Raw genomic sequence first — 27,255 nt, 5'->3', positions numbered from 1 at the left:
TCAGGGCAGGGAGGGATGAAGGGTTAGAGTCATGCAGACAGCACGACTCAGAGACCCTTAAGATAGGCAAACAGACTGAGAAACAATAATAATAATATTTATTTATTTATTTATTTCCTTCTTTGCGGTACGCGGGCCTCTCACCGCTGCGGCCTCCCCCGCCGCGGAGCACAGGCTCCGGACGCGCAGGCCCAGTGGCCATGGCCCACGGGCCCAGCCGCTCCGCGGCACATGGGATCCTCCTGGACCAGGGCACGAACCCGCGTCCCCCGCACCGGCAGGCGGACTCCCAACCACTGCGCCACCAGGGAAGCCCCAATAATTATTATTTTAGTAGCTAACTCTTATATGCCTCTTACCATGGGCCAGGCACTCTTCTAAGTGGTTTACATAGAATAACACATTGCCTGCTTCCAACAACCAAGCGAAATGCATGCTATTTGTAGCCCCATTTAACAGACTAGAAAACTTAGGCACAGGAAGGTAAGGAACTTACCTGCTATCCCACAGCTATAAGCACTGGAGCTGACCTAGAACCTGAGCTGTCTGGCTCCAGAGCATTAGCCACTTTTTATGTGGATAATGACAATCAGAGAGGCATTTATGCAGTGCCAACTGTATGCCAAGCTCTGCAGGCCCTTTCATGAAGGGTCTCATTTATCTGGGCTTGGGCACAGGGCAGAGGGCTGCTGGTGTGTTTGGGGGCAGGCCAGCATGCTCTCTGCACGGGTGTTTGACCAGGGGGTGGGGATTGGGCCAGTGAGGGAGGGCGGGGGCCCAGCTAAGCTGGTACAGCCGGTTCCAAGCCCCTGCCAGTTTCACCCTTCTAGCCTGGGTGCCACCACCTCCATACCGCCCCACTGGCGCCAAGGCTAGCCGTCCCTGTGAGGAAGGTGTGAGGATAGCCCCCTCCTCCGTCTGCCCTGGGTGCCCAGACTAGCATCTGGGTACTGCCCAGGCCCTGGGCTCCAGACCAGCATCTGGCTGAGGAGTCTGTGCCCAGGCTTCCCTCCTGCCCAGGGGCCTGGGGCCTGGGGGACTGGATAAGGAGGAAGTTCTCCCACCCCCACCTACAGGTCTCTCTGGGGCTTTTGGCCTTGGCAGGAGGGACTTCTCCTTCTTATAAATAGCCTGGCGACCCCCCTCCCCCCCCGGCCCACTGGCCGGCAAGGCCCTCACCAGGAAACTGGGCTGGGGGCTGTCTGTGAGTCAGCCAGTGGGCAGGCCAGGACGAGAACCCGCAAGTCATAGCACCCAGGCTCCCTCGTCCCTGCCCCTGGGTGTGGACAGGCAGCTGGCAGGAAGAGGCTGAGGATCAAGGAGGCCCTCCCCCAGGAACCCCTGGCTTTCCAGTCACTTCCCTCCTCCACCTCTGTGGTTTGGGGGGTCCCTCACCCCTCTCCTAGAGAGGAAGCTGCTCGGTTTTCTTGGAAGCAGGAAGGAGAGTCTGTCTCCTCAGGCTGACTCAGCTGGGCATGAGGGGAGTTTCCCACAAAGCTGTTTCTGTGCCCCCCACTGCTGGCGAGGTCTTGGGGGGCCTGAGCATGGCTGAGATCCCAGGTGCCCCATTTACGGGGGATGTGCTGAGAAAACAGGCCCACACCCCACCAGGGACTGAGGCTGCTGAGCTGGGCCTCCTAGGGGAAGTGACAAACAGCAGGCCGGGGAGTGGGGCGGGGGGGTGGCGGTGGTTGGAGAGAGGAAGCACCAGGATCTCTGGGTAGGGGTAGAGACTGGCTGGGAAGCCCAGAGCCCCGCAGCATGGTCCAGGGGCACGTGCGTGTCTGGTTGGCTGTGGGTTAGTGTGTGGCTGGCCTGTCAGGACGTGTGAGAGTGCATGTGAGGCCTGTCTTCTCAGGGCATGTGTCTGTGTGTTGGCCCAACACTGCAGGGGTGTGTAGGACCTGCCTGCTTTGGGGGGGTGGTTTGGGAGGGGTTAGTGTGTGTGTGAGTATACGTATGGTCTATGAAATAGGTTGCATGTGGCTGGCCTATGTACATGAATGTAGGTTGTTTTGGAGTTCATATGGCTAACCTATTCGTGTCTAGTGTGTATGTGTGTCTGTGTGTGTGTGTGAGGTCCATGGCTTGCCTGTGTGAGGTCTGTGAGTGTGAGGTCTGTGGCTGGTGTGTGTCTGTGGCTCATCTATGTGTGTGTGTCTATATGTGGGCTCTGTGGCTGGTGTGTGTGTGTGTGTGTGTGTGTGTGTGTTAGCCAACAGGTTCTGTCACGGTGTCTCTGTGCCAATGTGTTAGTGAATGTCCGACTGTGGCCTGTCAGTGCTTCTCTGCGTTGGGTGTGACTGTCTGGCTAGACCATGTGTGTGACTGTCAGTCTGTCTGCTTACATCTGCCCAATCTGTCGGAGGGTCTGACGTGTGTGTCATCGGTGAGGTAGTGTGTATCTGTAAGGCTGACTTCTGATGTCCTCAGAGCATCTCTGAGTGTGTGTGCAACTGTGGCGGGAGATGGGGGGATTCTGTTATGGTCTGTATGTGTCCTTCCCCATAGGTTTATGTATGTCCATCTCCCATAGGTTTATGTATGTCTCTCTTGCCTCTGAGTATCTTTTTTGAGTTGGTGATCTTGCTAGTGTGTGTTCGTGTGTGTGTGTGTGTGTGCGCGCCTGTGTTGCTTTCTCGTGTGTCAGGATCTGACACTGTGTATGAACATCTCTCGTGCAGCTCTCGGGGAGCCTGCACTGAAAGTGACTGTCCCTTCTCTCTGAGTCTATCCACATGCATGTATTGCCCGTCTGTGTCTGACACACAGTTCTCAGTGTGTCCGTCCTGCCTGTGTGTTTCTGGCCTGTCACGTTTGTCCTAGAGTGCCTGTGACCATGCCACAGTCTGCCAGGCTGTGTGCTTCTCACCAGAATGTCAATGTCTTTCTGTATTTGTGTCTGTCAGTGTGTCCATCTTGCCTGTATGCTGAGTTGATTTATCTGTGTCACTCACTCCCTGCCTTTATGCATCTGGCCTGTCGGTGTCTTTGTGTGTTTGGCAGCATTTCAGTCTTCCTCTTGAGTCTGCCCTGTCACTGTGTCTGTGTTTGACAGCCGTATTGCCCAGATTTGTGTCTGACCCTGTCAGTGTGTCCCCGGTTGGCAGTCTCTCTGTGGCCAGGGTGACACGGGTGTCGTGTGTGTGACTGTGTATGTGTACACTCCTTGCCGCCCCCCCCAAGTCTGGCCACCCTGGGCCATGTTTATTCTGCCCCCAGCCGATTTCTGCCCTGCCCGGGGAGGGGCTGACCCTCCGGTCTGTCCAGCCAGCAGTCCACAGCCAGCAGTCCACAGGATGTTCCCGAGACGCTGTCTCCGCCGACATCCCCTCCCTTGGGCCACCATCGGGTCAGGACCCAGGCGTCCAGGGCGGTGGGGGTGGGGCCGCAACGTGGGGGGGGGCATGCCAGGGCCCCGGAATGAGGGTGAGGGGTGGGGAGGCGACGGGCCCAACAGGTTCCGCCTCATTCCTGCCCCGCCTCTCACTTCCTGGGTGCCTGCCCCGGGCAGGGGGTGGACGGGATGAACCCCATGGCCTCAGAGCGCCTGGGTGGGGCATGGCACGCCCCACAAGGACTCGCTTCTGCTGGTCACCCTGACACCCAGGCCTGAGAGACAGGAGGAGCCTGGGTCTTTCTACCGGCCAAGCCCCCTCCCTGCTCCTCTGCCCAGCTCTGGGAACAAAGCGTCCCATCTATTATTCACTTAATCCCACAACGCCACAATAAGTGGGTCATAATTATTCCCCATTTTCAGATGGGGAAACCGAGACCCAGAGAGCAATGAGGGCAGAGGCAGGATTTGAACCCAACCCTGTATGCTACCCAAGACCCCCAGCCAGCTCACCGACAGCCTTCCCTCCCCTCTCTAAAAATGGTACATGTGGGGTGGAGTATGAACCCAGGCCCCCACGAGGCCCGGCTCAAGGGGGCGCCTGGCTTGCTCTGAGTCAAAAGGGGCCCCTGGATGAAATGAATAAGAAAACGGCTTTAACCGTTTCATCGCCGATGGGCTCTGCAAAAACTTCCTGTGGGCTACGGGGGAGGGGCTGGGGGCTGGGTTCCCGGAGGGTTGTGGGGTAGGTACTGCCAATTCAGGGGTGGGGGAAACGGCTCTAGTGACCTTGGCAAGGGATGTCTAAGGGAAGACACCAGACACCGACCCTCGCTGGAGGGAAAGCCCCACCCCTTAAGCTCTAGGCCCCCAGTACTCGGTTCTCAGCCCCCACTGCCTGGAGGGGGGGGTCTCAGAGTCCGCAGCCCCCTCCCCAAGGGCTTGAGTCACACAAGGGGAAAGCCTCGAGGGGTGAGTCACGGGGTGGAGAAGGGGGAGCGAGGTCGGCTGCGGCCAGGGGACCCTCAAGCTGGCCTGAGTCACGCACGCCAGGGCCTCTCTGACCCCAGCCCCTTCCCCGGAGACCAGGAGGCCAGGAGCGGGCAGCGCATTGTCGGTGGAATACGGAGCTGGAGGAAGAGCGGGAGGGGGGAGAAAGCACGCGCCCGGCCGCGCGGGAAGCTCCGGTTTCCATGGTAATTGGGGGGTCTCTCAGCTCGATGGCGGGGTTCCTCCCTCGGCAGGGACGGTCCCCGCGCGCTGGGGAAGCCCCCGCGCGCTCTCTCGAGGGGCCACAAGTTTCAGATCGGGCAGGAAGGGGTTAACGGCAGCCCCCTCCCGGGTTTCACCCGCGCCCAAAGTCCCCGGCGGGGTGGGGCTGTGCCCCGCGCTCCCCCGCGCGCGCCTGACCCCCGCGCGCCGCCCACGCACGCACGCACGCAGCTAGCCCATCCCCCCGCGCTCGCACGCACGATCGCGTCTGGCTCCACGCACGCAGCGACCCCCGTCGTGCCTCACGTCACGCACGACGCACGCGCCCCCGCAGCGCCGGGAGGGGCCGAGAGCGGCAGGACTCCGGGCGCTTGACGCCCCCCCAGCACATCACCGCCTCCTCACGCTGTCTTGTGTGACTTTGACACCCCCCCCACACACAAGGTCACAAACTATCAGATCCACAGTGTCACACGGACACAGGATACACCTGCCACACATTGGCACAAACATTCACTAGTCCAGCCAGCTCTGCAGCGAACGTGGGCAGGGTCACACTGTCACACACCGTTTGTGGTAGGGCCATCTTCATACACAGATAGGTGGCATATACAGACACTCCGATAAAGCCACACCATCAAGACAAAGTAAGACACAGATAAAAGTCTTGGACCTCAGGACTCCAGTTGTCACACAGCCACTCCTCTCACATGGAGATTGTAGAGGCACAGAGACACATGCTGGGGACGGACACACGACGGTCATGCTGTCACGCAGACATCACAGGTAGGGCACATGAAGTAAAGTAGGGTCACAGACACAAACCCACAAGACCACACACACAGGGACACCAGATTGTCTCGGGGACATGGACAAACCAAGGACAAACATGACAGGCTCATGCTATCACAGAAAAACACATGACGGAGAGAAAGTAGGACACGGTCACAAAAACACAACCTAAATCCATACCGAAGTACTGATTGTTACACATTCACTTCTCACACAAAGAATGACCTAGGGATATAGACACACAGCAAGGTCCCATAAAGAGAAGCATGTGCCCTAGTCCCTGACAGCACCCCCCCAAAACCACCAAATCACACACACATAGCCTGTTGGGTGAATTCCCAGGCCCCCAAGACACAGGTAGATGCAGACACATAGGCCTGTACACACACAATCACAGACCCACCATCTCACACCTACATAGATGTGAACACACTTCACGTGGACTCAGAGACACATATACAGACCCGGCGAGGGGGTCAGGATGGGAGTCCTGGTGGAATGTCAGTGTCTGGAGAGCAGAAAATCTGCCAGAGTCCCTCATGGTATGGGGCATGGTGTCCACCCTGAGCTTGTGGTCAGCCCTGGGTGGGGAGGGGCACCATTTCCAAATGTGTGAACCTAGGGTCTCCATCCCAGCTCTCAAGACTGGGTCTCTGCCCAGATGTGAAGGCCGGAGGGGGCAGGCGGGGGTCCAGCTGTGGCCGCAGGGAGGGGTTGAGTCACCCACTTCCCAGCAGTACAGCCCAGGCTGGGCCCAGCTGTTCCTGGAAACAGACAGGAGGGGGTGGGGTCCCCAAACCAGCTGGGGGCTGCTGGTCCAGACCTGCACCCTGTCCTTAATGGAGGCCTCCAGATCATTCCCCAAACTTTGGGGCTCTCTCCACCGAAAGTGGGGGGTTTGAATCCTTCCCCCAAATAAAGGATCCCTGCTTCAAAATGAGGGTTTGTGACCCCTCTCTTTGGATTGAAGGCACACTGATGCCCCCAACAGTGGGGTTCCCTGCGTCACATAATAGGGATTGCTGCTCTTCCCTGCCAACGTAGGGAGCTCCCTTTCCCCCCAAACATGAGATTCCTTGCCGCCCCAAATGGAGGGTTGTGACTCCTCCCCCAAAGTGAGGGCACCCAGACCTTCCTTTAAATCTGGGGACTTTTGGGTCCCTGAACATCTATAACGCCTATAAATATCATGGCAACGTTAGAACAATTCAAGTCCATGCTCCGGATATTTAGATTCCTCCTAAACATCAAGATCCCTGCGGGTTTTGCAAGTACTGGGGACCCCACTCCCAAATATTTGGCAGTCCTAGCATGTCTCCCAACTTTGGGCAACCAGGTCCTCTCACAAATAATCCCAGCCTCCTCTCCTTGTAACAGCCATAGTTCCGGCTCACCTTCCACTTCTGCCTGGTGGCAGGGGGGCTCCGCTTCCCCTTACTGGCAGCACCCTCTCCTTAGTGGGAGCGGGATAAGGGAATCAGCGGCGGCTGTTCTCACGCCCGCCGCCGTAAGGCAGCCCTGTCCGGAAGCCGGCACTGCTGGCCCTTGTCCCCTTCCTCCCTACTCCCCCCACTCCACTCTGCTCCCAGGGGATGGAGGCTGAAAACAACTCGGAAGGGGATGTGGGTGTGTAGACGAGTCTCCAAGGCCCCTGTGTGCGTGCAGTTGTGCGTCTGAGTGGGCTGTAACCTGGAGTCTGGTGCTAGAGTGATTGTGTTCCTGCGATGGTGCGGGGATGGGGGGAGTGCGGGGGGGAGGGGGGAGCTGTAGTCATCCTGCTCAACCCGCTCGGGGGCAGGGTCGCCGAAGCCAGACTCTGGGTTGGAGGGAGCAGCTCCCCGCCCCTCAGACCTAGACCCACCCCCAAAGCAGAGTCCGCCCCTCTCTCTGGGTACAGCTAATAACCTCTAATTACTGCTCATTACCTCGCCCGCTCCGCAGGGGAGGGACAGCCGGGGAACTCAGGCGTCAGAGGTCCGGTGCTTTACCTCCTCCCTTAAAGCCGGATCCACCCAGAACCTCTGTTTCCTCGCCTGCGAACCGGGAATTTAAAGAGCACTTGCCACCTAGAGTCGTGGAGATTTCAACCATCTATATATTTAAATCGCTTAGTGCAGAGACTGCATTTTGTAGGCACCCCATAAATGGTGGCTGCGATTTTATTGTTAACTAGTATTGCTAGCACTTTCCTTTAAGCCCCCTTCACTGCCCAGACGGGGTCTCAGAGTGGGCCCATCCTTTTCCCCGTAGGCCGCGTTCCTGCTATCTAGGCGCCCCGGGTGGGCCGTGGCGACCAGGGCGGCCCCGTCCTCGGTTCTGAGGGAGGAGGGCCCCGGCGCGGGGCTCAGGGAGGGGAAAGGGCAGGGAAAGCTCAGTGGAGGACGGATCCAGTCTAGGCAAATAAGTCTGTCCATTACCCAGGACATGTGTCTGACCCATCCTGCCGTCGACTTAGGACCCGAATCCCCTTGTCTACCCCTGGGCAAGACTATCTAGTCACCTACACTGGGAAGAACCCTTTAGTGTTCCCCCTCCAAGTCCATAGAATATATTATGACCTGCCCCTCTCCTGCGCAAAGGCTCTGATCATAATGTGGCTAGACAGCAGAATTTCTTTCAGCCGAAGGGAAGGGATGCGAATGCGCCTGTACAACAGGGTGGGGCAGCTCCGCCTCTGATGAAGAGGAATGACGGTGAAGTCTCCGCTACCCCAAAAAGAGCTCGGGGAAGGGGGGAGGGGAAGCCACCCTTGGGATGAGCAAGGCTGGCCCAGACTGACCCCTAGCGGCAGGCCGGCGCCCAAATGCTTCCCGGATCTAAGATGGCGGGTCTGAAGCCCTGAGCTGGTGCCGGGAGGAGATCACGTGTCCAGGGCGGGGCCTGCGCTTAGGGGGCGGGGAGGCGCTCTAGGCCGAGCGGGAGGTCGGGGCTGCGGGCGCTCGCTGGTGGCGGATCTGGACGCCGCTGCGGTGGCAGGGCTCCGCGGCCGGGGTCGAATCCAATCGGGAGCCATGAGCGTGGACAAGGCCGAGCTATGCGGGTCTCTGCTCACCTGGGTAGGTCGGGGGCGGGGCCAGGGACAGGTGTACGCCCTCTCTTCTCGCCCGGTAGCCCCGACCTTGGCTCTGTGCACCCTTCCGTCCTGGGGCAGGGAGGAGGAAGGAGTCGTCGGCCTGCCAGGCCGTTGCACTCTGGCCTGAGCACCTGACCCGTCAAGTGGCAGGTTTGCGTGTAAAGAGCAGGTGAGGCCACGCCCCTTCGTGGCTGGGTCATGTGGGGCGAGGGCACAGGTGAGTTGGCCTGGTCACGTGGTGCCTGTGGGGACCAAGTGACTCGTGGTCTGCCCTCGCCTGGTCGCGCGGGGTTTGTTGGGCAGAGGTATAATGAGGCCACGCCCCCTCCGGTCCGTCCAGGTGAGCAGAAGCCACTCCCCCACGGAGCTGGCTTGCTGGAGCAACAGGCCAGCCCCCACCCAGCATGTGAGGGTCCTACCGACCGGAAAAGTCTGTAAAAGAGGTTTTGTTCCGTGGTCCCAGGACCTGATAATGTCTGTTGCACTTTCCTCTCCCCCACCAGTTGCAGACGTTCCATGTCCCGCCCCCCTGTACCAGCCCCCAGGAACTGAGCAGTGGCCTCGCAGTAGCCTATGTGCTGAACCAGATGTGAGTGGGGCTGAGGGGGAGGGTCCCAAAAGGGTCCCCCAGCAGCTCATCCCACCTTCTCACCCCCAGAGACCCTTCCTGGTTCAACGAGGCATGGCTCCAGGGCATCTCAGACGACCCAGGTCCCAACCGGAGGTTGAAGGTGACAGGTGGACTCATGAATGGGGGACAGACTGGTGAAGAGTTGATCAGGGAAGGGTCAGTTAGACATGTCCTGGGTGATGGACAAACAGATCTGGACAGGAAGAGGGACAGATGTATGGTGACCAGCCAACTATGTATTTATTCCTTCATTCTTCTATTAAGCAGGCCTGGGTGTGCAGCAAGGAATAACACAGACAAAAACCTGCATACACAAACATTAACATTGACTTCCAATGGCAATTAGTTCTATGAAGACAATAAAAGCTGGGCCATGAGAGAGAGCAACTGAGAGTGGGTTGGGTGGTTACTCCAGATGGGCTGATCTCCATGTAAGATTTGGAGGAATAGCATTCCAGACACAGGGAGCAGCAAATGCAAAGGCCCTGAGTTGGAAATAAGCTTGGTGTGATCGAGGAATGGCAGGGGGGCCAGAACAGAAAGCCAGGGGGCAGGAATGGTAGATGAGATCATCAAGGGCCTGGCAGGCTGGAGCAGGGAAGATAGATTCTATTTTAAGTGCTGTGTAAAGTCAAGGAAGGATTTTAGTAGAGGAAAGACACAAACCTGGCTTGGGCTTTAAAAAGCTCCCTCTGGATGGTTGTAGGGAAATGGAGGGGTGGGCAGCAAGAGTGGAAGCTGGTGCAATAATTCAGGTGAGAGATGATGATGGCTAGGGTCAAAGTGTAGTGGGGCAGGTGGTGAGAAGTGACTGGATTCTGGGGACACGTGAACAAGATGGGCAGGTGGGTAAGAAGGGCAGGCAGCCAGACAGGTCACTCCTAGGAGAGGGGACATACAGACAGAGAATGGAGCTAAACAGGATGAGATGACCAGGGACTGGGAGGCGAGACAGAAGAAAAAAAGAGTGGGCTAGACAGATTCAGGGTGGGGGCTGCTTGGCCCCTTCTGGGGGGATTTAGGACCCTGGACACAACTCCTTGCCCCTCCCCAGGTCAACAATCTGAAGACAATCTTACAGAGCCTGGTGGAGTACTCCCAGGATGTGAGTAACTGTAAAGGGATTTAGGGGGTTGGGTTGGGAGGAGGGGGGATCCGTGAGCCCCTGATACCCCTTCCTCCTCCCATCCTCAGGTCCTGGGGCATCCCATTTTGGAGCAGCACCTTCCAGATGTGAGCCTCATTGGCGAGTTCTCAGACCCAGAAGAGCTTGGCAAGCTGCTTCAGCTGGTGCTGGGCTGTGCTATCAGTTGCGAGAAGAAGCAGGGTATGGGAGGTTAGGGGGGTCCCTAGGGGAAGACCTGAGGAAACCCTTCTTGCCCTTCCACCCTCCATCTCAGTCTCCCCCACCTTGACCCCCAGAGCACATCCAGAGAATCATGACGCTAGAGGAATCAGTTCAGCATGTGGTGATGGAAGCCATCCAGGAGGTAGGTGGGTATGCCCACTGTAGCGAGGAGCTTCAGGGGAGGGGACATCTCTAAGGCAGATGGGCACAGGCTCTGCCCTGGTAAGGTCTGGGCTCTGTCTGGAACTCAGCTGGCCAGATTTCCCTGTCCCATGTGTCTGCCAGCGCCCCCCCAGCTCTAAGTCACAACCTAGCACACTAAAAGGGCCAGGCCTCGGAATTCCCTGGTGGTCCAGTGGTTAGGACTCAGCGCTTTCACTGCTGTGGCCCGGGTTCAACCCCTGTTTGGAGAACTAGGATCCCACAAGGCGCGCAGTGTGGCCAGGTGGCCGGGGAGGGGGGAAGGACCAGGACTCCCTGCGTGCTGGACACATGGGGCAGCCTCTGGGCTGGGGTTATTGGGGAGGACTGGCTTTGGGGACAGGAGGATGGAGTAGTTCTTAGGCTGGATTGTAGAAGCCTTGGAGGCTGCCCTCAGAGGGCCCAGTTCATCTCAATGTCCTCCCACTGCACCCCCCCCTCCAGCTCATGACCAAAGACACCTCTGACTCCCTGTCACCGGAAACATATGGGAACTTTGATAGCCAGGTAAGGGGTGGGGACCTTGTTAAAGGTCCAACCCCATTACTGATTTTCAGGGCTGCCTAAGGAGCAAGGGCTTGACCTTAAGCCTGTAAACCACTCCCATCCTCCAGGGTCCTATCCTCTTCCCTTTCCAGGTCCCCAGGGTTCCTGAATTGCCTTTTCTCCAGTCCCCTCAGGTCCCAGCCCTCTCTTCTTAGATCTTGAGGGTTTCTTGGCTCCCTCCTCTCTGTCCCTGAAGATCCCGTCCTCTGTTTCCCCATTTTCCTCCCCTGGATCCCTGAGTTTCTTGTCTCTTCCCACCCTCCCCCCTCCACTCCTCTCATCAGTCCCGCAGGTACTACTTCCTGAGTGAGGAGGCTGATGAGGGTGACGAGCTGCGGCAGCGCTGTCTGGACCTGGAGCGGCAGGTGGGGTCGAGGTGGGGGTCCACAGGTGCTCCCAGGGCAGGGTCGCCCGCATAGCCCCTCTCCCAGCTCCAGCTCGTCTGTATGCCCTGCCCACAGCTGGTACTCCTGTCAGAGGAGAAGCAGAGCCTGGTTCAGGAAAATGAGGTGCTGAGGGAGCGGGTGGGCCGGCCCGAGGGTGAGGGCACCACCGGCCTCACCTCCAAGAAGCTGCTGCTGCTGCAGTCCCAGCTGGAGCAGCTGCAGGAAGAGAACTTCAGGTATGGTCAGTTGGAGACAGGGCCAGCAGGCCAGGGGACTGGGGCAGGCACAGTCCCTTCATGTGATGCTTCCCCCATCCCCCAGGCTGGAGAGCGGCAGGGAGGACGAGCGCGTGCGCTGTGCCGAGCTGGAACGGGAGGTCGCTGAGCTGCAGCAGCGGAACCAGGAGCTGACCAGCCTGGCCCAGGAGGCACAGGCCCTGAAGGATGAGATGGATGAACTTCGGTGAGTGGCAGGTCCCCACCACACACCCCCATTGCCAGAGTGCCCCTCTGATGCCATAGTACCTCTGTCACCCCCAAATTCCTAGTGGGCACCCACAATGCCCTGTTGACTCCACAATACCATCCTGAACCCCACTGCACTATCCTGGAATCCACCATGTCCTCTGGACAACACCAAATTCCCTGGATCCATGGGGCCCCCCAGGACCCCACAGTGTCCCCCTGTTATCCCACATTGTATCCCACATACCTTATAGCAGGGGTCGCAAACCCCTGGGCCGCGGACTGGTTCCGGTCCGCAGCCTGCTAGGAACTGGGCCACACAGCAGGAGGTGAGCAGAGGGCGAGAGAGTGAAGCTTCATCTGCTGCTCCCCATCGCTCCCCACCACTCTCCATTACTCGCATTATTGCCTGAACTATCCCCCTACCCCCCGCCGGTCCGTGGAAATATTGTCTTCCATGAAACCGCTCCCTGGTGCCAGAAAGTTTGGGGACCGCTGCCTTATAGGATCCCTGTGACCCCAGCAAGCCTAGGGGTCATAATGCTCCCCAGACCCCACTGCACCATTCTGGGTCCCATCATGCCCCAGCATCCCGTGGTGCCCTCCAGGACCCCACAAGGCAATAACTTTGCCCCTGGTGACCCCTCTGTCCCCCCATCACATGACTGTACCTTCTTATGACTCCACAGCATCCCTGCAAGCACAGAGTGCTTGGTAGGCCCCCATAGCACCCACCCCTCAACCTCACTGTGCCTTCTATTGCCTCAGAGGGCTCTCCTGTGACCCCCATGGCTTCCCTGTAATGTTAACGTGCCTAATGAGCCCCTGCCATACCGTCAAGAGCCCCACAGTGTTCTGCCTCAAAGATCCCCCATGACCCCACCACGGCCCCTGCACCCACAATACCCCTGTTAGGCCCACAGCTACATCATGACCCCAAAGTGTCTATGGGGGATCCTCAGACCCTCTGGGCCCCATCATTCCCCCTGTAACCCCACAGTCATTTTTGTGTCCCCCAGATTCTGATTTTGACCCTGGGCTAACCACTGATGTTTAGGGCTCCCTTTATGCTCCCTAATGATTCCCCCAACACCACCAGGCCCCGCTGACCCCTGACCCTCATGACCCATCACCTTGAACCCAAATGCCCCAAGGCTGACCTGACACCTTCCCCTGCGCTGAGGGCCTCGCATCCAGGCTGAACCCTTGACCTCAGACCCCCGCCTCCTCTTCCCACTTGCCCCCGCCCCCAGGCAGTCCTCTGAGCGCGCAGGGCAGCTGGAGGCCACGCTGAGCAGCTGCCGGCGCCGCCTGGGCGAGCTGCGGGAGCTGCGGCGGCAGGTGCGGCAGCTGGAGGAGCGCAACGCCGGCCACGCCGAGCGCACGCGGCAGCTGGAGGAAGAGCTGCGCCGGGCCGGCTCCCTGCGCGCCCAGCTAGAGGCGCAGCGGCGGCAGGTACGGGCGGGGGCTTGGACCTGGACTGGGGTGGGGGCTCCTCTTGGCCGGCCGCAGACTTTAGCTCAGCGTGGTGCTAAGTCTTTCCACCCAGAGTCTGCTCCCATTTTTATATAGAGGCCACGCCCTTTAGGCCAGCCAGCTCCTCCCTAGGCTTGTAAGCCCCACCCCTTCTCTTAAGCCTCCTCCTCCAAGTTCCCTCAGCTGGTCCCTCGGGCCCCGCCCTTTCACCTTGTACTCAGTCCCTGCCCCTCCTTCCCACCCTGCTGTCCTCTCCCCTCTCCTCTGTTTAGGTTCAGGAACTGCAGGGCCAGCGGCAGGAGGAGGCCATGAAGGCCGAGAAATGGCTATTCGAGTGCCGCAATCTGGAGGAAAAGTATGAGTTGGTGTCAAAGGAGAAGGAGGTGAGGCTGAGGTCCCTCCGCCCAAGCCCCACCCTGCCCATCGTGGCAGAGCCCATTCCCTAGGACAGCAGTCCCCAACCTTTATAAAAAATTTTTTAAGGGAAATTTATTATTTTATTTATTTATTTTTGGCTGCGTCGGGTCTTCGTTGCTGCGCGCGTGCTTTCTCTAGTTGCGGTGAGCGGGGGCTACTCTTCATTGCGGTGTGTGGGCTTCTCACTGAGGTGGCTTTTCTTGTCGCGGAGCACGGGCTCTAGGCGCACGGGCTTCAGTAGTTGTGGCACGTGGGCTCAATAGCTGTGGCGCACTCGCGTAGTTGCTCCGCAGCATGTGGGATCTTCCCGGACCAGGGCTCGAACCTGTGTACCCTGGATTCTTAACCACTGCGCCACCAGGGAAGCCCAGCGGTCCCCAGCCTTTTTGGCACCAGGGACCGGTTTCGTGGAAGACATTTTTTCCACGGACTGGGGGTGGGGGGCGGTAATGCGAGCAATGGGGAGCTATAGGGAGTGGCAGGCGAAACTTCACTTTCTTGCCCATCGCTCACCTCCTGCTGTGCGGCCCGGTTCCTAACAGGCCGCGGACCGGTACCGGTCCACGGCCCAGGGGTTGGGGACCCCTACCCTAGGAGACCGATCCAGCCTCAAGTGGCGTGTTGCACCCCGTCCCTCCAGCGGCTGCTGGCAGAGCGGGACTCCCTGCGGGAGGCCAATGAGGAGCTGCGCTGCGCCCAGATGCAGCCTCGTGGGCTGACCCAAGCTGGTGAGTTGGAGGCCCATCCCAGGGCCTGGGAGATGGCTGGCCTGGAGCCTTACCTGGCCTGGTGTGCTGTTAGGGCAGGCAGAAAAGGCAGTGTCCCAGGGCTTGTCTAGGTTGGGGGCAGAGCTAGACCACGCTGGAGGGAGGCTAGAGTGGAAAGAGGTGACATGGGCCGACAGAAAGCAGGGACTGTCTATCGGGGCTCTGGGTGGGGCAAAGGCAAACCCAGGCCAAGGATCGTGGCTCCCTGTCATGCCAGGGGTGGGGTTTGGGTCAAGTCAGCCTTTTGGCCGAAGTTGAGCCCCCAAAGATGCTTCTCGGAAAGAAGATCCTAGGGATGGGGACAGGAACTGTGCAGCCATCTGAAGACTTTTCACACATTCTCCAGACCCCTCACTGGATCCCACCTCACCGGCTGTGGAAAACTTAGCAGCCGAGATCCTACCTGCGGAGCTCAGGTATCCTGGGGTCACTCAGAGCTCTGGCCCCACTGGGGCCTGCCAGTGCCCACCCTCAGCCCCGTCCCCAGTACAGGTATTTACCGCTAGCCAGGCCTACTCAACTTGGTTCCCAAGTCCTAGCCGGTCTTCTAGGCCCACTCACTCCTAATTCTGCTGTTACCCGGCCAGGGCTCTAGCCCTATTGGTGGCTCACCTCTTCAGGATCCGTCCTCAGTGCACAAATTAGATCCAACCCATCTGTCTCCACTCCCCAGGCAAAAATCCGTTGCCCCAGCCCTGCCCACATCGGGTTCTGCCCCCGGGATACAGCCCTGTCCTCAGTATATTCCCTGCTAGGTTCACTGCCCTGTGCGCTGCCCGTAAGAACTCCCACCCCAGCTTTTCACTTTTCAGTGTCTTACTTTCCGGCAGCCGCCTCTCAGTGTTCTAACCCTCTCCTGTAGCCCCACCCTTCCCTGGCGCCACCCCTAGACCCAGCTCATGGCTCCGCCCACTTTGCCCCCCACCCCCACCGGCGCTCCTCCCACCCATGCCTAGGCGCTGTCCCCTGTACTCTAACCCTACCCCAGCGTCTGGCTGGGCTCTTCCCCCAGGGCTCTATCCCTCTCCTGGCCCCGTCTGCCCAGTTTCCCTGCTGGAGCCTTGGTAGGCCTGAGTGGTGACCCATGTCCCGCACTGCTCACTCCTTCCCGGTCCGCAGGGAGACGCTCCTGCAGCTTCAGCTGGAGAACAAGCGCCTGTGCCAGCAGGAGGCGGCCGACCGGGAACGGCAGGAGGAGCTGCAGCGCCACCTGGAGGACGCCAACCGTGCGCGCCACGGCCTGGAGATGCAGCACCGGTGAGGACCCACCTGGCGGAGGGGGGGTCTCTCACACGCTTGAAGGGGGGCTGAGGGCGGGCGCAGGCACTAAGTGGGCCCCCCACCCCTGCAGGTTGAACCAGCAGCAGCTGTCGGAGCTGCGGGCCCAGGTGGAGGACCTGCAGAAGGCCCTGCAGGAGCAGGGGGGCAAGACTGAAGACGTGAGTGCCCACCTCCTCCCTGCCTGGCCCTCCTTTGTGGCCCCCAATAACCCTTCTCTCTCTCCCCCCTGCTGCCCGATGCCCCGTGAAGTCCATTGTAAGTACCTTGAGCCCAGGGTGGCACCCCCTACCCTCAGTCTGGAAAGAGGTTGGGACCTCTGGAGCCCTCACTCACCCAATGCCTCTTCTCTCCTCCAGTCAACCCTGCTGAAGAGGAAGCTGGAGGAGCATCTGTGAGTCCCAGAGTGGGGGTACTCTTGGTGGGGGGAAAGGCTGGGGCAAAGGTGTGGGGGGTGGATCCGGTGTCGATGGGGAGCTGTTGATGAGGAAAGGGAGTCTGAAGGGTCAGCTCAAGTGGGGCCTTATAGACTAAGGGAAGGCGTATGGAATGTTTTGGGGGAACAATGGGGAGCCACAGAGGAAATTGCAACAAGGTTGTGTGACAAAGTAATAGTCACCTTTTACTTTTGCATTGTTAAAAAGGAAAGTTGTTTTTTTGTGTTTTTCATTTTTGGCCACACTCTGTGGCTTGTGGAATCTTAGTTCCCCAACCGGGGATTGAACCTGGGCCCACAGCAGTGAAAGCTCCGAGTCCTAACCCTTGGACTGCCAGGGAATTCCCAAAAAAGGAACTATTTAAAAAAAAAAAAAAGAAAGAAACTATTTTAAATAGCTATCACGTTTATAGTTTAAAAACCAAAATGTATACTGAGCTATACAGAAATAAAGGATATACCTCTGAGTCCTCCCTCATCGACTCAGTTTCCGCCCCATTCCACCCCCATTTCTATTAGTTTATTATGGAAATCCTTCCAGAATTTTTAAAGCAGATCCAAATGAATATGAATATAGATTTTTACTATCATTCCTTATTTACATAAAAAGTAGTGTAATATGTGCACTTTGCTTTCCCTACTTAACAAGTTAACTGGATAAATTTCTCCATAGGAATAAATAAAGGGAGTCCTTCTTATTTTTTTTCAAATATAGCAGCCTTTGTCAACTGGGGTTCCATAAGGGAAGTAGGCCTTACAGAAAATTATTTTCGTGACTATTTTCTCAGTTCTGCCAAGGATGCAATGAAGCTAAGGTCGACCCGGAACACAGAAAGTTATTTCCTTACAGAGGGTGGATACCTGGAAGCATTAGGGCTTAATTCTCCTGTAGAATTCTGGTCCAGAAGGCCTGGCCTATAGCATTTTTTTGTAATATCATAATGTGTTTAACTCATTCTTTCTAGGTATTTGCAATTTCAAGCAATGTAACAAAGTAAACCTTATATATGCATCATTTTGCTTGTGTGCAAATATATACAAAAATGGAATAGGTGGCTCCCAGGGTACATGCCTTTGTAATTTTAGTAGACATAGCCAGAGGTTCACTATTAGATGTTACACCATGTTCCATGTCCAACACATGATAATAGTCTCACCTACAGGAATCTTTGGGGTTTTGCCACAGGTGGCAGAACTGTAAAGTATTAGCTTGCATTTCCTTTCCTTTTTTAAAAATTAAAAAAAATTTTAATTTATTTTTGGCTGCGTTGGGTCTTTGTTGCAGCACGCGGGCTTCCTCTAGTTGCAGCGAGTGGGGGCTACTCTTTGTTGCAGTGCGTGGGCTTTTCATTGCGGTGGCTTCTCTTATTGTGGAGCACAGGCTCAGTAGTTGTGGCTCGTGGGCTCTAGAGCACAGGCTCAGTAGTTGTGGCGCACGGGCTTAGTTGCTCTCTGCAGCATGTGGGATCTTCCTGGACCAGGGCTCAAACCTGGGTCCCCTGCATTGGCAGGCGGATTCTTAACCACTGTGCCACCAGGGAAGTCCCGCATTTCCTTTTGTTTTATAAGAGATTTGCATTCCAGAAAGATGCCTGGCTGCTGGGTAGAGAATGGAACTGAGGGGTTGAGAATAGAGGGGGCTGGCAAGGGATGATGGTGCCTGGACCAGCGTGTGGGCTGTAGAATGGGGAGAAGTGGACAGATGGGAGGGCTGGTCCAGGGGCCACCTGATGAGGGGTGTGGAGGGTTGGGACTCTGACGGCTGAGGAGATGGTGGGGCCAGCGCACATAGCCCCCAGGCTTGGGGTCAGGCAGAGAGGTCTGCAGGGACACTTCTGGCTGGCTGGGAAGCCTGTGGCCACCACTAGAAGAAGAGAAATGGGCCCAGAGCTCAGCCTGCTGCTGCCGGTCCCCTGCCCGCAGGCAGAAGCTGCATGAGGCAGATCTGGAGCTGCAGCGGAAGCGCGAGTACATCGAGGAGCTAGAGCCCCCTGCCGATAGCAGCAGTGAGTGGGACTGGGTGGCCGGCTGGGTGCAGGGAGCCCCGAGCTTGGCACAGAGCTGAGGGCCCACCTTGTTCCCCCAGCAGCCCGGCGTATCGAGGAGCTGCAACACAACCTGCAGAAGAAGGACGCGGACTTGCGGGCCATGGAGGAGCGGTACCGCCGCTACGTGGACAAGGCGCGCACAGTGAGGACGGACGCTGGGTGCCCTACACGCCTCCTGCCGAGGCTGCTGCCTCCCATTGGTTCATGCCTCCTGCCCCCACACCTGTCATACCTAATCATGTCACAGACATTTACACCACGGCCTGTGAGGCCAAGGTCACCCTGGCTGTGTCTTCCCCAACCCCTAGGTCATACAGACCCTGGAACCCAAGCAGCGGCCACCTGGGGGGGCTCCTCCGGAACTCCACACCCTGAGGACACAGCTCCGGGAGCGGGATGTCCGCATCCGGCACCTGGAGGTGGGTGTCCTTATCCCTTCTCACTGTCCCCAGCATATCCAGGTCCTTGACTATTGCCTCCTTAGCAGATGGACTTTGAGAAGAGTCGAAGTCAGAGAGAGCAGGAAGAAAAGCTGCTCATCAGTGCCTGGTATAATATGGTGAGTGCACCGTTGCCATGGCTGAAGTATTGGGTGGGGATGGGGGTCCTGTGGGCTCCCCTGACTCCAACTATGCCCCTCCCTCCAGGGCATGGCTCTGCAGCAGCGAGCCGGGGAAGAGCGGGCACCTGCCCATGCCCAGTCATTCCTGGCACAGCAGCGGCTGGCCACCAACGCTCGCCGCGGACCCCTGGGACGCCTAGCACCCCTGAACATGCGCCCCACTGACAAGCACTGATGGATCTCAGGATCCTGCCACCTGCCCAGCCAATCAGGGCTTAATCCACCCTGGATTCCCCTGACTCACGTGGGGCCCAGCATTATGCCTCAGCCAGTTGCTTGAGAGCCTTGAAGTCATAATCTCTGCCCTTTTCTGTCCCAGGTGGGATGAGAGTGCAGGATGAGGCGGGAGGCAGGAATGGGCCTATTCTTTTTAGCAATGTGATTCTTATTCTTGATTTTAGTGAGCTTCCAGGGGAGAGAGTGATTTTATATTTGAGAAGAAAGATAATAAAGACTTTCAATCTGACTTGGCTGGACTCTGGGCATTGAGGGGAGGGAGAGAAGGTAGGCCGGGGGCTTAGGTCACTGCTTTTAAGAAAATCCTAGCTTGTGTTCTTACTAAAGTGTGAGTGACCGATAGCACCCAGTAGGAAGTTTGAATCATGTCTGTATCTGTGTAACTGTATGTGTGTGTGGTGGGTTTTGAAGAAGCTTCAGACAAAAATCCCTACCTCAGGAAGCTGTCAATTCAATGGAGACAGATAACAAACAAAACAGATAAAATATTTGATGTGAGAAGTGCTACAGAGAAAAATAAAGCAGACAAAAGTCATGGGGATGCAGGACGTGGATTTGGGAGGTGGTGATTTTTTGTGTGTGTGTGGTACACGGGCCTCTCACTGTTGTGGCCTCTCCCGTTGTGGAGCACAGGCTCCGGATGCGCAGGCTCAGTGGCCATGACTCACGGGCCCAGCCGCTCCGCGGCATGTGGGATCTTCCTGGACCAGGGCACGAACCCGTGTCCCCTGCATCGGCAGGCGGACTCTCAACCACTGCGCCACCAGGGAAGCCCAGGTGGTGATTTTTAATAAAAGGCCAGGAAAGGAGGCCTCACCAAGGAAGTGACATAATTTAAGCAGAGACCTGCACGAGGTAAGGGAGGGACCATGTAGGTATCTGGGGAAGAGTGATCCAGGCAGAGGGAATAGCACGTGTAAAGGCTCTGGGACGAGACCTTGCTCGGTGGGTTAGAGGAACAGTGAGGAGGCCAGTGTGGCTGGAGTGGAGTGAGTGAGGGGAAGAGTGGAGGGAGTCAAGACCAGGGAGACTGTCCAGGGCCTTTTGGGGTGTGTGGAGTACTTTAGCTTTCATTCTAAGTGAAGTGGGAGCCACAGAGTGTTCTAAGCAAAGGAGCAACATGACCTGATTCAAGTTTTCACAGGCTCCCTTTGGCTCCTGTGGGAGGAACAGGCTGCGGGGGTGTTAGGGCCAGAGCTGAGAGACCAGGTCACTAGTCCAGGTGGGTGGTTGGGTGATGGTGAGGGCTCTGGCCAGGGTGTGGACCCTGCAGGAATGGGAAATGGTTGGATTCTGGATACAGTTTGAAGACTAAGCTGATGGGATTTGCTACTGGGTTGATAAGGAGAGGGGATGAAAGAAAGAGAGGAGTTGAAGGTGACTCCCAGGTTTTGTCCTCATCATCTGGAAGGACAAAGCTGACAGAGGTTGGGACAAGTGGGGAGCCGATAGGGAGCTGGTTTGGGGGCATGTTATGTTCGAGGTGCCCGTGAGATCCCCACATGCAGATGTCAAGCAGGGAGTTGGCTCTCTGGGTCTAGAGTCAGGGGAGGGATCCTGGCTGGACTTCTAAATTCGGGAGTCATCTACAGACGATTGATGTAAGACCTAGAGCACTGAAGGGGTATCTGAGAGTTCAGGGGCTTGAGGCAGAGGGGTCACTTGCAGAAACATAAATCAAGGCTGGCAGGGGAATTCCCTGGAGGTCTCATGGTTAGGACTCCGCGCTTTCACTGCCTTGGGTTCAATCCCTGGTCGGGGAGCTAGGATCCTGAAAGCTGCACGGCCAAAAAAAAAAAAAAGAAGGAAAAGAAAAACGCTGGCAGGAGAAAGCTATGGTCCTTGGACCGTGGGTCCTACATTGATGAATGAGTAAAGCCCTGGGCACTAATGGGGCCATTTCAGAGAGAATTTGGGAAGAAGTGGGCAGGGCACCATCAAATAATCTGGAGGATTCCTTAAAGCTTACTTAGCATAATGCCTGGCAGGAGTTGAGTAAAAAAAAGTTTATTGAGCACCTTTTATGTACCAAACACTTTAAAGACACATTTCATTTCATCCTCACAGCTCACTGAGGTGGGCACTCATATGTCCAATTTGAGGAAAGAAGAAAGGCAAGGCACACTGATAAAAACTCTCACGCAGTGGCGGGTAGGAAGTAGAGCTGGTGGTAAGGGCCGGCAGTTCAAAGATGCTGGAAGAACACCCTGCCCTCAGTGCAGTGCCTGGCCCACAGGAGGCGTTCCAAGCCTCTGTGCCAAACGTAAAGGCGGGACGCAGGCAGGTAAGAAGCGGGCAGGCAAGAGTCCACAGGCAGCTTATAAAGCCCAAACCACTGCTTGCGGGCGGTGTTAGGGCATTTTCCCTGTCCTTGGGGATCCAGGGTCCAAGGGTCTCAGGTTAGACTCTCCTCCTCCTCGCCAATGGGGCTGGGCAGCCAGGGTGGAGCCGGCCCCCGGGTCCCGGGCATTGGCACAACGGTGAAGGGCTCGGCGGGTGGCCCGGGGGCTGGCGGCTCGCGGCCGGCGTGGCGGTCAGACTCCGGCTCCGGCAGGCCTAAGTCTAGCAGCGCGTTACTGCAACTGCACTCTAGGGCCGCGCCATCAGGGCCGCCCGCGCATGCGCAGCTGGCGGCTGTGGATTCCTCCGACACGCAGCTGTTCTTGCGGCGCAGTAAAGACAGGCGCCGGCCCAGCAGGCCTCCAGCGGCCATGCCCGCGCCCACCGGCAGGAGGCGCTGCAGGAAGTCGCCGTGTGCATCGCTCAGAGGCGCATCCACGCCGTCCTGCCGCTGGAACTGCATGTCCTCCTTGGCCAGCCTGCGGAAGAGACAGTGGGTCAGCTCTGCGGCCTCTCCCTTCTTCATCAACAGAGTTGGGACCGAGGAACGCTGCTTTTCCACCCCATTGTCCCACTTATCCCAAAAGACCTTGGCCCCTCACCCGAGAGCCTGGCCTTATCCTCTGGCTCTGGCTATGCTCAAACTTAGGCCTCAAAAGGCTAAGTTGGGGCTTCCCTGGTGGCGCAGTGGTTGAGAGTCCGCCTGCCGATGCAGGGGACGCGAGTTCGTGCCCGGGTCCGGGAGGATCCCACATGCCGCGGAGCGGCTGGGCCTGTGAGCCATGGCTGCTGGGCCTGCACGTCCGGACCCTGTGCTCCGCAACGGGAGAGGCCACAACAGTGAGAAGCCCGCGTACCGCAAAAAAAAAAAAAAAAAAAAAAGGCCAAGTTGGGGCCCTGCCGCCTGTCCTTTGGTATCGCTTCTGGCCTGTCCAGTCCTCATTGACTGTAGCCCTTAGCCCCAGTTAGTGGCCGGGTCTCAGACCTTGACCCGGATCCCTGACCCCTGCCCCGTCCTAGTCCTCATGACTTTAGCTCTTAGCCCCGAATCTCCAGGGTGTAGCCTTTAGCCCCGACCTGGTCACCCACAGCCCCTTCAATCAGATACACCCCGCAGTCATGAGCCCCGCCCCCAAGAGACCCCGCCCATCCCCACTGGCTCACGTGATGTCGAAGGTGGAGCCCTGGAAGGAGGGCTGCTGCAACAGGAAGGCGGTGGCTGCGGTATAGGGAGCGCGAGCCTCAGCTCTGTCCCAGTACAGGTCCTTCTCCAGCATGGCCAGGTCGTCGTACATCTCGTCCACGGCCAGCATTGACACCTGCGGGCGAGGATAAGCGGGGAAGAGTGGGCATGGAAAAGCGCCGGCACCGCAGGGTGGACCCCTCTGGATGGGTAGGAGTGTGGTGACCAAACAGAGAAGGATGGATCAGGGGCAATGTCTGAGCGAGTCTTAGCAGGGGTGGGGCCAGGGCCGCTTTGGGAGCCCAGGGATGGTCTTAACCGAGAGAGTCTCACTTGGAAGTTGCGATCGATCAGAAAGTTGGTCTCAAAGTCATCGTCGTCCTCTCCGAAGGGGTTGATGAGCTGCTCAGCTACCTGAGTGGGGAAGAGGAGAGGTAGGCGGAGAACTGAAAACTCCTGCCCGCTCCACCCCTGGAGTCCTGGCCTCGGGGCCCCACCCACCTTGAGCCAGCCCGCGTAGAAGAAGAACTGCAGCAGGGTGAAGATGGGCACGCACAGGTCCAGGTCGTGGTCTTTATAGCCCTGCGCCGGGTCCAGGAACTGGCGACCGATGAGGCAGGCCAGGAAGTAGCTGTACACAGCGATGGTCACCACCTGGGGGAGGGGCAGGATGGGGTGCCAATTCAGGGTTCTCTGGGCCTTGGGGGGTCATGGAGAGACCAGAGCTAGGATCGCGAGTCACTGTGATGGGGTCTTAGCTGGCCCTCAGTTCCTCCTTGAGACCAACGCTCCAGGGCCTCTGACGCGGGATATAAAGAGGCACGGCGGGGTTACCTGGGTGTAGACAAGGGGTACGCTAATCCAGTCGTAGTGAAAGAGCATCCCACACTTGCCCCGAAACACAGTCAGCTCCTGGAGGCAGATACAGGTCATGAGGGGGCCTGAATAGTGAGCTCACACATGGGGATTAAGTGGGGGGTGTACCTGGGATGGAGGTGAGTGGTCACCTGGTGGGAGGTGGGCTGTGCTTCTAGGGACTTCAGGGAGAGTATTTAGTGGTGAGTGTACGCCTAGGGGCACTATGCACATAGGAGCCGCCCCTAGAGATAAGTGTACACCTGGGAGCTGCTAGATAAGGGTGGTTGGGATCCGCCTTGTGGGAGGTGCGTGGCAGGCACACAACCTCAGGGTGCGTGGGGTACAATTTCCCTGGCATTTTATATGAGTGACCACTTGGAGAGCCCACCTCCAGCAGCAGCTTAAGGGCGCCGTTGTTGCGAATGCGGCCCTCGCGCAGAGCCTGCGCCGCCAGGTTGGAGAACCAGACGCAAGGCACCCAGTACTTGTTGTAGGATGAGTTCAGGTTCTCGAACTTCTTACGCTCCTCGCGGGTCATAAACCCTGGAGGGGTGAGGTCGGGGGTTATTTGCCCCACCCTCAGTCTTTGCGCCGCCCCCCCCCTCGCGTTCCTTTTGGCCGGAGCCTCACCTGCTTCCACCACGTGGTCTATGGTGGGGAAGCGCTTGAAGACAGCGGTGCTGACAGAGCGCAGGATAAGCACAGCAGAGAGCCCTGCATAGCGCATAAGCGTGCGTCGGTAGAGGCGGCCGCGCTCGTCGCGCCCATGCACTGTGCCGACCACCACGCACATGAGCGCGTCGGGCAGGGGCATGCATAGGTACTGGTTCCACCAGCGGTGCACCACCAGCGTTACGTAGAAGCCTGCAGGAGAGCCGGGAATGCGAGACTCAGTTGGGACACTAGGGCCAGGGGTTTGGGGTCCCAGGTCATGGGAAGAGGAGTGACATAGGGTCTTCATCAGGAACATGCGGTAGGCTGGATACCCAGACCATGTGGGGCCACCTGAGTTGGGAACCTGGAGATTCAGCCCTGAGGTCAGAGAGGTTTGTGCAGGCTGGATCACCCTGGCTACTTGGATGTCACCTGGGATGGGAGATTGGGATCTCGGTATAGAGGTGGAGACAAAGGGCCCACAGGCAGGTTGTCACCAAAGCCACAGGGAGCCCCGGAGCCAGGGATGTGTGAAGGGGTTGGGCATGGTGTCTAAGTCAGGGAATCTGGGGCAGGCTGGTCACCCCATCCTTGTGGGCCCAGAATGGTGGGAGGAAGGCTGAGGTCAAGTGAAGTCACTGAGGACAGGGGGCTGGGACTTGTCAGAGAGATGCCCCTCAGGCTGGACTTGAAAGGATGGAGTCATGTGGGGTCCTTGGATGGGGGTCCCTGGGGCTCAGTACATGTGAGGGGAGGCACTAGTAATCCCATGCAGACACAGATGGCAGTCCCTGAGTTGACCAGGGATAAGCCTATGCATGACATGGAGTTCTCATTGGGGGCACCTCAGGGGACCCTCTGACCAGGCGACATACAAGGTCTCAGGAATTGGGGCCATACTTGGCCTAAAGGACACAGAAATGGGGATTTGTGGGGGAGTGGCTTTGATGGGGGGGGCGTCTCAGAAAGGCAGGAATGGGAGTCTCCAAAAGGCATGAATGGCAATGGGTTTCTCAGGATGAAGGGAATGGGGAACTCAGGAGCGCGAACACACCGAGCACAAAAGAGACCGGGATGAGACTGGCGTACTGGTCGCAGTAAAGAACGAGCTTCTCAAAGTAGCGCTTCTGCTCTTCGGTCAGCACGAAGCTGCGAGGGAGGGGGCGCGGGATCACGGGCGAGCCCCGGTCCCCAGTTGCAGGTCTCTCTTCCCGCACCTCCTCCGGGGCCGGTCTGGAGCCCCTCCCCAGACGCCCCCACGCCGTCCGGCCCTCCCCCCTCTCCCGGGGCCGCCTCACCGATAGGCGGCACTCAGCGCCATGTAGAGCCCAAGGAAACACAGCAGCTCGCGCCACAGAAGTTTGTAGATGCTCCCGCGCCACAGCAGCAGCAGCTTCGAGAAGCCGCCGAAGCGCGCGTTCGCCACGCAAGCTGTGTACGTGACGGTCATCGCGGCGCCCGGGCCGGTCGAGCCCAAGGAGAGGGGGCTGGACCGGATCCGGGATTGGGGGCCGAGGAATGGGGGGCCGGGCCGGGCTGGAAGGCTGCGGGCGAGGGTGGAAAGGTGTGGGGACGACTCAGCTCCGCGTCACTTTCCACGCCCGGCCACCTCCTCGGTACCGGCTTTGGCTCAGCTTCCCGTCCCCTCCCACCTGCTCAGTCCTGCCCTAGCCCCCGGCCCTCCTCCCCAAGGCCCCTCTGGGAGGCCACTCCCTTCCTTGGACTCCAGGTCCCAGCGTCCTGCGCCGACCTCCCCAGGCCCTCTCCGTTCATCCCCCACCCCCAAGGCCCTTGGTCCACCGAGTTAACCCGAGCTGCCCTCTCTGATCCCATACCCCTTACCTGGACGCCATCTACAGCCTCCCCCTCTGCTCCCCGAGTCCCTAGCGCCTCAGTTTCTATGTTCCCGGGGCTCCAACTGACTTCCCTCCCTCAAGTCCCACTTCTGCTTTCCCTCCCCCTACTCCCCTAACCCAGTCTCGGCCCATTCTCTCCCCGGCACTTCTTTTTGAAGCCCTCCAAAGCCGGACCCCCAAGCTTCCAGGCCGCAGGTCCTCCCCCATAGCCCCTCAGCCTCAGGCTGGCTCCTTCTCCTGCACAGCTGCCCCAGCCTACCCCCCTCCCACGTAATCGAACTGGCTCTGCCCCCTCCCTCTTCTGGATCCGCCTGGATCTTTCCTCTGTCCATTCCCCTCTAGCCTTCTGAGCCCTCCACACCCTACCCTGAGGACTCGGATTCTTGCCCGCAGACCGACTCGTCCTCAAGTTTCCCTATTCCCCCAGGCCTGGGTCCTTCTCACCTGGTGGCTGGTTCAGGGACACTCAGGGACAGGGAAAGGATGGGCTTCAGGGTTGGGTGGGGCTGAAGCCAGATTCTGTGAGGGAGGGGGCTGGGGACTGGGCGTGGGTGGCCCCTCCCTGGCCCTCCCCCCTCAGTTGCCGCCTCAGAACTTTGAAGTCTCATCAGTATGTTACCTGGGGCAGGGGGTGGGGAATTCACCTTGTCCTCCTTAGCTCCTTCCTGTCCCGTCACCCAGTCAGTCACTGGCAGATCCAAGAAATCTTGGACCTAGACCTGGAGGAGGGGGCAGGAACCCTGTCTTTACCAGACCCAGACATTAACACACACTGCTCAGTGAGTCTGGGTCGCTCCACACTCACCTGTAATCACACACAAAGATGCACCTAGAAACACACACCATAGACCCAGACACAAATTTAGCTTTCCTCAACACAGCCTCCCACGACCACGGTGACCCAGAAAGCAGTACGCACTGTCACAAAGACTTCCAGAGTCACCAAAGAGACAACACTTAGCTCCCCCCACCCCCATACGCAGATATAAAGCAGATGGACCCTAACCCACCAGGCTCTCAGCTCTCAGGCACCCACATAGTGCTCCAAACTGCCACCCAGGAACACAGGGTCAGGGACCCAGGCACCCTGAAT

General features: G+C 58.1%; 2 protein-coding genes across 10 annotated transcripts; one reads left to right on the top strand and one right to left on the bottom strand.

The window, feature by feature from the left end:
• Positions 1 to 8,066: 8,066 nt before the first annotated feature.
• On the top strand, positions 8,067 to 19,825 carry HOOK2 (hook microtubule tethering protein 2). 9 transcript variants are annotated; one of them, XM_081230714.1, is made up of 22 exons: positions 8,067 to 8,397; positions 8,918 to 9,003; positions 9,073 to 9,145; positions 10,100 to 10,150; positions 10,240 to 10,372; positions 10,468 to 10,535; positions 11,039 to 11,101; positions 11,425 to 11,505; positions 11,602 to 11,762; positions 11,848 to 11,988; positions 13,244 to 13,445; positions 13,739 to 13,849; positions 14,524 to 14,611; positions 14,997 to 15,066; positions 15,770 to 15,907; positions 16,002 to 16,089; positions 16,288 to 16,322; positions 18,288 to 18,370; positions 18,454 to 18,554; positions 18,721 to 18,831; positions 18,900 to 18,971; positions 19,060 to 19,825. In XM_081230714.1, exons 1-22 carry the CDS (start codon positions 8,353 to 8,355, stop codon positions 19,207 to 19,209), a joined length of 2,151 nt encoding a protein of 716 aa, XP_081086840.1. In that variant the 5' UTR covers positions 8,067 to 8,352; the 3' UTR covers positions 19,210 to 19,825. The 9 variants fall into 9 exon arrangements, with proteins under 9 accessions (XP_081086840.1, XP_081086839.1, XP_081086838.1 ...); XM_081230713.1 differs by having other exon boundaries at positions 18,897 to 18,971; XM_081230712.1 differs by having other exon boundaries at positions 18,451 to 18,554.
• A 1,563-nt stretch (positions 19,826 to 21,388) lies between these two features.
• On the bottom strand, positions 21,389 to 25,834 carry BEST2 (bestrophin 2). The gene is made up of 9 exons (XM_081231755.1): positions 25,605 to 25,834; positions 25,361 to 25,455; positions 24,283 to 24,516; positions 24,041 to 24,195; positions 23,629 to 23,706; positions 23,296 to 23,448; positions 23,128 to 23,208; positions 22,776 to 22,930; positions 21,389 to 22,090 (listed from the first exon to the last, which is right to left on the bottom strand). Exons 1-9 carry the CDS (start codon positions 25,754 to 25,756, stop codon positions 21,667 to 21,669), a joined length of 1,527 nt encoding a protein of 508 aa, XP_081087881.1. The 5' UTR covers positions 25,757 to 25,834; the 3' UTR covers positions 21,389 to 21,666.
• Between the last annotated feature and the right edge of the window lie 1,421 nt (positions 25,835 to 27,255).

Source organism: Mesoplodon bidens (assembly GCF_964165515.1).
Source record: "Mesoplodon bidens genome assembly, chromosome: 4".
Classification (NCBI taxonomy): domain Eukaryota; kingdom Metazoa; phylum Chordata; class Mammalia; order Artiodactyla; family Ziphiidae; genus Mesoplodon; species Mesoplodon bidens.
Note: the sequence above shows the minus strand (reverse complement) of the source record. Positions and strands in the feature narration are given on the sequence as shown.

What these genes read in the sequence shown, in the direction of transcription:
- HOOK2 (XM_081230710.1), top strand. Translation starts at nt 8,353, where the DNA reads ATGAGCGTGGACAAGGCCGAGCTATGCGGGTCTCTGCTCACCTGG. An exon ending in ATGGGAACTTTGATAGCCAG is followed by an intron (nt 11,102 to 11,424) that starts GTAAGGGGTGGG and finishes TCCTCTCATCAG; the next exon opens with TCCCGCAGGTACTACTTCCT. An exon ending in TCGTGGGCTGACCCAAGCTG is followed by an intron (nt 14,612 to 14,996) that starts GTGAGTTGGAGG and finishes CACATTCTCCAG; the next exon opens with ACCCCTCACTGGATCCCACC.
- BEST2 (XM_081231755.1), bottom strand. Translation starts at nt 25,756, where the DNA reads ATGACCGTCACGTACACAGCTTGCGTGGCGAACGCGCGCTTCGGCGGC. An exon ending in TACCCCTTGTCTACACCCAG is followed by an intron (nt 23,449 to 23,628) that starts GTAACCCCGCCG and finishes CCCCTCCCCCAG; the next exon opens with GTGGTGACCATCGCTGTGTA. An exon ending in GGCTCCACCTTCGACATCAC is followed by an intron (nt 22,091 to 22,775) that starts GTGAGCCAGTGG and finishes TCTCTTCCGCAG; the next exon opens with GCTGGCCAAGGAGGACATGC.